The following is a 6,000-nucleotide window of genomic DNA, read 5'->3' as shown; positions in this document are numbered from 1 at the left end:
ATCGCCGCCGCCGCCGCCATCGGGCCGGCGCTCCGCGCAGGGCTGACGCTGTCGCAGGCGCGGTCGGCAGCGCCTCCCGGCTTCCGTCCCGGCGACCGCCCGACGCCCTTCTACGGTGGCCGCGAGGAGTCCCGCGCTGTCGGGGGCGGGCGCGCCGGCTGGCGGCTCGTGACCTGGGGCGGGGCTGTAGGCAACACATGACCCAGGGGCGGGGCCGCAGGCAACACGTGGCCCGGGGCGAGGCGGGGAGCGTGGAACTGCCTGGTGCGGCGGCGGCTGACCTTGAGCAGGGAGCGTCCTGGGGTGGGGCCCTGCCCCCGCGCGCGGTGTTAACAGCAGCCATTGAGCTATACGTGTAAAATGTTTAAATCAAAAATGTTTATAGGGCTGAGTGCGGTGGCTCACGCCTGTAATCCCAGTACTTTGGAAGGCCGAGGTGCGGATCAGCTGAGGTCAGGGGTTTGAGACCAGCCTGGCCAACATGGCGAAACCGCGTCTCTACTAAAAATACAAAAATGAGCTGGGTGTGGTGGCGCATGCCTGTAATTCCACCTACTTGGGAGGCTGAGGCAGAATTGATTGATCCCAAGAGGTGGAGGTTGGAGTGAGCCAAGATGGTACCACTGCCCTCCAGCCTGGGTAACAGAGCCAGACTACGTCTCCAAACAAACAAAAAAACCTTTTAGGACAGCTGAGCTGCCTTCCTCCTCTTCGAAAGGCCACCTGTGGTCCTTCCCTTGCCGTGGTTGGGGACCTGTGGCTGTGCCTGGGTTGACGGACAGTCACTCCCCAGGGGTCGGGCCCTGCTGGAAGGGGGAACTGGGTCGGCCTAGAGCTTCCAGCCCCGTCAGGCGGTGGAAATGGGGTCCAACCGCCGGCAGAGAGTTAGAAACGGGACTCGGGGCCCAGCCCCTAGCCATGCGGGGTTGGAAACAGCTTGGCTCTAAGCACTGGGGTTTGAAAGCCGAAGACTCCAGAAGACTCCGTTGGATTGGATTTCCGACTCTTATAGGTTAGCATTGTTTATAATAAAAAGGAAACAGGCCTTTAAGCTGGGCCCTGCTTGAATCACCATGATCCAGCTGTGCATACAATGGACAGAAACAGCTGTTAAAAAAAAAAAAAAGGTTCTTACGGGACACACTTGGTAACTGGGGAAAAGCCAGGTGTGAAACTGTGTGGTGTGTGTGCTATCACCTGTGACCTGGTGTCAGCACTTGCCTTCAACTACAGAAGCAGCGATGAAAACTGTGTCCTGAGGAAAGCCATCACATTTCCTAATGTTCTGCCCATCAAGCAACTTGTAATTCAGTCCGTTTTCCAAGTGGAAATGGTGCCCTACAGAAAAAGATGCCCAGCACACCTGAGGCCTCAAGGCCTTGGAGGACAGGTTACCATTCAAAGGCTGTGCCACAGAGCTTGCCAACAAAAGCCAGCAAACCCAGTCCCTCCCCACATCCCAGGGGCAGAGACAGATAAACTGAGAAAAGAAATACTGTTTATATCCCATGAACTTTTAAAAATTAAAACTCTTTATTTAAACCTCTTAATAGCATCTTACCAATTTGGTGGCAGCAGCAGAAGCACTACCAAAGACAGATATTTTGAAAAGCATTTACAAAAATACATTGCACAAAGTCCTATCTTGCATCTTTAAAAATAAATTAATATTCAAAATATTTCCACCCCAAATCCCAAATCAGTTTTATATAGGAAATTTTGATTTATATATGTAACCTGTAATATATGAAACATCTGTACATTTTATCTGCCTTAACTGCATAGTTCCAATTCTAAGGAGAGTGAAAAAAATGCTGCTTGATGTATGAATAGTTTCGTGGATTTGAGGACTGTTGTGCAATATACAGAAAACCAGTCAGCACCATCGTTTTGTCTTTTTCTGAAAACACGTCATTTACGGTACACCGAAAACTGTCTTAAGCCAACACAACTTAAATAATTCTTAAGGTAAAACATCTGTAACACTTTAAGTGCCTTGCAGATATCTCATTTATAAAGTCTGCTCAGTAAAATAGTCTAAATATTAAATAGTAATTATAACCAAAGAGTCTCACAAGAAGCACGTGAGAATGGTGACAGCTGTGATAAAAGGCAGATTCCAGCCAGAGCCAGTAAGAAGTGCTGCTGAAGGAAAAAGGATTGTCCTGAAATGTAACGGGTTCATGACCCTGACACACCAGACAGCTCCTCTGATCACCACCAGTGAGAGAGGAAGGCTCAGGGTACCTCGTGCTCCCTATTCAGCAAAACTCAAAACGAGCCCTGAGAACACCCAAGGTGAGATTTCTGGGTTTCTGTTTACTATGACTCCCAACAGGAAAAGCCTTGCTGAGACCAGAGAACCCCATCTGGGTGTTTGCTTAGACCCAAACCAGCCTCCTTCAAGTCAGACTGACTTCAGCCTACAAGGAGAACCAAACGCTCCCATATTCCACCATGGATATTGGTACATCGAGTCCAGACTGGAAACCTTTCTCAGAAGAGCAAACAAAGCAGAAAAACCCATTTTAGTCACTTCCCCATCTGGAGACTTAGTACGTACTGGTGCTGAATAAAGGAAAATCCCGGCTTGAAGGAAAGGAGTTTAGAACTCTGAAAATTTGGTGACATTGTTTTTCCCTGAAAGAAATGTGTGTTGGATTTAACAGATGAAATTATCTGCCCTCCAAAAGTCCTTTAGAAGAGCCAGTGCAAGGCTCAAGAGCAAAGCGTCAAGAACACGCCAGACTCTCAGCTTCCTCTGCTTTGCTCCTGTTGTCAAGGAAATGCAAATACAAAGAACTTCCCATTAAAAACAAGGAGCGTCTGAGAGACACGTGTTCAACATGCTTCCCCTGCTGCTGACCCCTCTGCACGTGCAGTCAGTGAGCACCCAACAGGTGGCGCCAGGGCGCCCGTCACACGCTCCTGTCCCTGGCCAGCAGCGACGTTTATTGAAGGAGTGGCACTGTCCCATCATTGTCTATGCCCTCGTCCACGAAGGATTCCAGTGTTTCAGGCTGTCCCAGTATATACAAAAATGTACAAAAATAATGAGTAGTGTCTTCACTTGACAGGCTCGCCATGAACTCTGAAGCGATACAGACAGGTGTACTCAGGATGGCCCCAGTTAGAAAAAATCCGAAGTTCCACTATTTGGAAAACTGTGTCATCGGGTGTTTTCTGAAATCAAGGAGGGAAAAAAAAAAAACAACACATGTATTTCGTATTTATAACCCCAAGCCCAATCACTTCCCCAAATATGACGTCTGACAGGAAGCAGCTAGATTGGAAATTAACTTTTTGTTGTTGTTGTTGAGACAGTCTTGCCCTGTCACCCAGGCTGGAGTGCAATGGCGCGATCTCAGCCAACCTCTGCCTCCTGGGTTCAAACGATTCTCCTGCCTCAGCCTCCCGAGTAGCTGGGATTACAGGCACATGCCACCACGCCTGGCTAATTTTTATATTTTTAGTAGAGATGGGGTTTCATCATGTTGGTCAGGCTGATCTCGAACTCCTGACCTTGTGATCTGCTTGCCCCAGCCTCCCACAGTACTGGGATTACAGGCATGAACCACTATGCCCAGCCGGAAGTTAACTTCTTTAATATGATCCTTGTAAGTAAATGTATCACGGGGCATGAAGCACGGGTAAAACTGAGAACTCTATTAGCCACGGAAAGGCTCATTAATGCAGATCCAGGAAGCGCAGGTTAACGTTTTTCAAAGGCTGGTCCTCATGCTGCTTTCCAGTCTGTTGATGCCGGCTGGGCCCTGCTGTCATGAGAGGCTGTGGGGCTCAGAGACCCCAGGGCAGTGCAAGTCCCGGTTCTTACCAGGGCCTGGAACATCTGGAGCGACTCCCCGTCCTGATCATACGTGAACTGTCCCAGAAGCTGCCCTTCTTCCTGATACTCATTTTCCAATCCCTGAAATCAAGACCATACAATCATGAACTAACGGAAAAGTAACACTGAGCAGAGAGGACCGTTCCCTTCCACAGCTAACACTGAGCAAACAGGACCGTTTCCCTCCACATTAGTTAGAGAAAGTCACTCCTCCATGGCACAGTCATGAGGCCTTCCCTGGAAGGAAGGGGTGTGTTTTGTTGAGGGCTTCATGTAACCCACGACATGTCCTGAGGTCAGCACGATTCCCCCCATTATGCACATTAGGAAAACTGAGGCCAAAACAGGACACACTCATGAGTGGCAGAGAAGCGACCCCGCCCGACGCACAGACCATGCTCAGCTGCTGCCCTCAGCACAGTGGAAGCTCTGGAGCACCTGCTGAGCCTGGGGAGACGAGGCCTCACTAGTGGGAGGAGGGGCCACAGAAGACCGACTCCGGCAGGAGAGCAGGCAGAAGGGGGTGCTGGGCCAAGGTGGGGTGTGGGGAGTCAGGGCTCAGTGGGGATAGAGATTCAGACTAGAAGATGGAGCAGCTCTGGAGACGACAGTGGTGATGGCAGCACGACAGTGTGACTGGACTGTGCACTTACTAAAATGGTAAGCTTTATGTTGTATTTTACCAGAGTCAGAAAACTTGCAGAAGATACAGGGGACTATTTGCATATCTGTTTTGAAATGGGAAAGGACTTTCTAGGGATAAGAAATGCTATGGAAGAAATTCCAGCGAGTGAGTAGATGTAATTACTGCCTCTGATAATCACCAGTGAAATAAAAATACAGGGCTGGGCGCAGTGGCTCACACCTGTAATCCCAGCACTTTGGGAGGCCGAGACGGGCAGATCACGAGGTCAGGAGATCGAGGCCGTCCTGGCCAACATGGTGAAACCCCGTCTCTACTAAAAATACAAAAAACTAGCCGGGCATAGTGGCGGGCATCTGTAATCCCAGCTACTCGGGAGGCTGAGGCAGGAGAATGGCGTAAACCCGGGAGGCAGAGCTTGCAGTGAGCCGAAACCGTGCCACTGCACTCCAGCCTGGGTGACAGAGCGAGACTCCGTCTCAAAAAAAAAAACACAAAAAAAAACAAATAGCCAGGCGTGGTGGCGTGGCCTGTAGTCCCAGCTACTCAGGAGGCTGAGGCAGGAGAATCGCTTGAACCCGGGAGGCAGAGGTTGTGGTGAGTTATCATGCCACTGCATTTCAGCCTGGGCAACAAGAGCGAAAGTCCGTCTAAAGAAAAAGAAAAAGAAAACGCTAGTAACACAGTGCACTGACTTGGCCGTACAACATGCTGCTGGCCTCTGAAACCGTGACGCCACTTGTGAGTGTCTTGTCCACGGGGATCAGTGAAGGTGTAAAGGAGCGGCAGTTACACAGGGAAGCAGAAATGGGAAAGAAATACTCAGTGAAAGGACCGGCCAGATAAACACGGACAATTGATGCTACTTGAGGATGGCCATAAAGAGTCTAACTGCCACGGAAAAACGCTCGTAATACAATTTCTTCTTATTTTTTTTTCTTTTGAGACATAGTCTCGCTCTCTTGCCCAGGCTGGAGTGCAGTGGCTCAATCTTGGCTCACTGCAGCCTCTGCCTCCTAAGTTCAAGTGACTTTCATGCCTTGGCCTCCTGAGTAGCTGGGATGACAGGCACGCACCACGCCCAGCTAATTTTTGTATTTTTAGTAGAGATGGGTTTCACCATGATGACCAAGGTGGTCTCAAACTCCCAACCTCAGGTGATCCACCTGCCTCGGCCTCCCAAAGTGCTGGGATTACAGGCGTGAGCCACCACGCCTGGCCAATCTTTTTTTAAAGGCAGGAATACTTTTATGAAATATTTTATGAAAATTTTAAAGGTTCATAAACACTACTGTCTCAACTCTAATTTTTTTTTTTTTTTTAAAGACAGGGTCTCACTCTGTTGCCCAGGCTGGAGTGCAGTGGTACGATCTCAGCTCAAGGCAACCTCCGCCTCCTAGATCAAGTGATTCTTCTGCCTCAGCCTCCCAAGTATCTGGGATTACAGGCATGCACCACCATGCCTGGCTCTTTTTTTTTTTTTTGTATATTTTAGTAGAGACCGGGTTTC

At 49.5% G+C, this 6,000-nt stretch overlaps 1 protein-coding gene across 11 annotated transcripts in view; it reads right to left on the bottom strand.

Moving 5' to 3' along the window:
• Positions 1 to 1,509: 1,509 nt before the first annotated feature.
• SUN1 (Sad1 and UNC84 domain containing 1) overlaps positions 1,510 to 6,000 on the bottom strand; it is a 59,615-nt gene continuing 55,124 nt past the window's right edge. For 10 of the 11 annotated variants that reach the window (XM_017894110.1, XM_017894091.1, XM_017894100.1 and 7 more), the window contains 2 exons: positions 3,836 to 3,928; positions 1,512 to 3,183 (listed from right to left, as the gene is read on the bottom strand). In XM_017894110.1, the coding sequence (XP_017749599.1) occupies positions 3,067 to 3,183; positions 3,836 to 3,928 (210 nt within the window). In that variant the 3' untranslated portion in view covers positions 1,512 to 3,066. Of the gene's footprint in view, positions 3,184 to 3,835; positions 3,929 to 6,000 lie in introns of all 11 variants that reach the window. The other variant, XM_017894167.1, reaches the window with a different exon arrangement.

The sequence above is a fragment of the Rhinopithecus bieti genome, unplaced genomic scaffold (assembly GCF_001698545.2).
Source record: "Rhinopithecus bieti isolate Rb0 unplaced genomic scaffold, ASM169854v2 scaffold_1017, whole genome shotgun sequence".
Lineage (NCBI taxonomy): Eukaryota > Metazoa > Chordata > Mammalia > Primates > Cercopithecidae > Rhinopithecus > Rhinopithecus bieti.
Note: the sequence above shows the minus strand (reverse complement) of the source record. Positions and strands in the feature narration are given on the sequence as shown.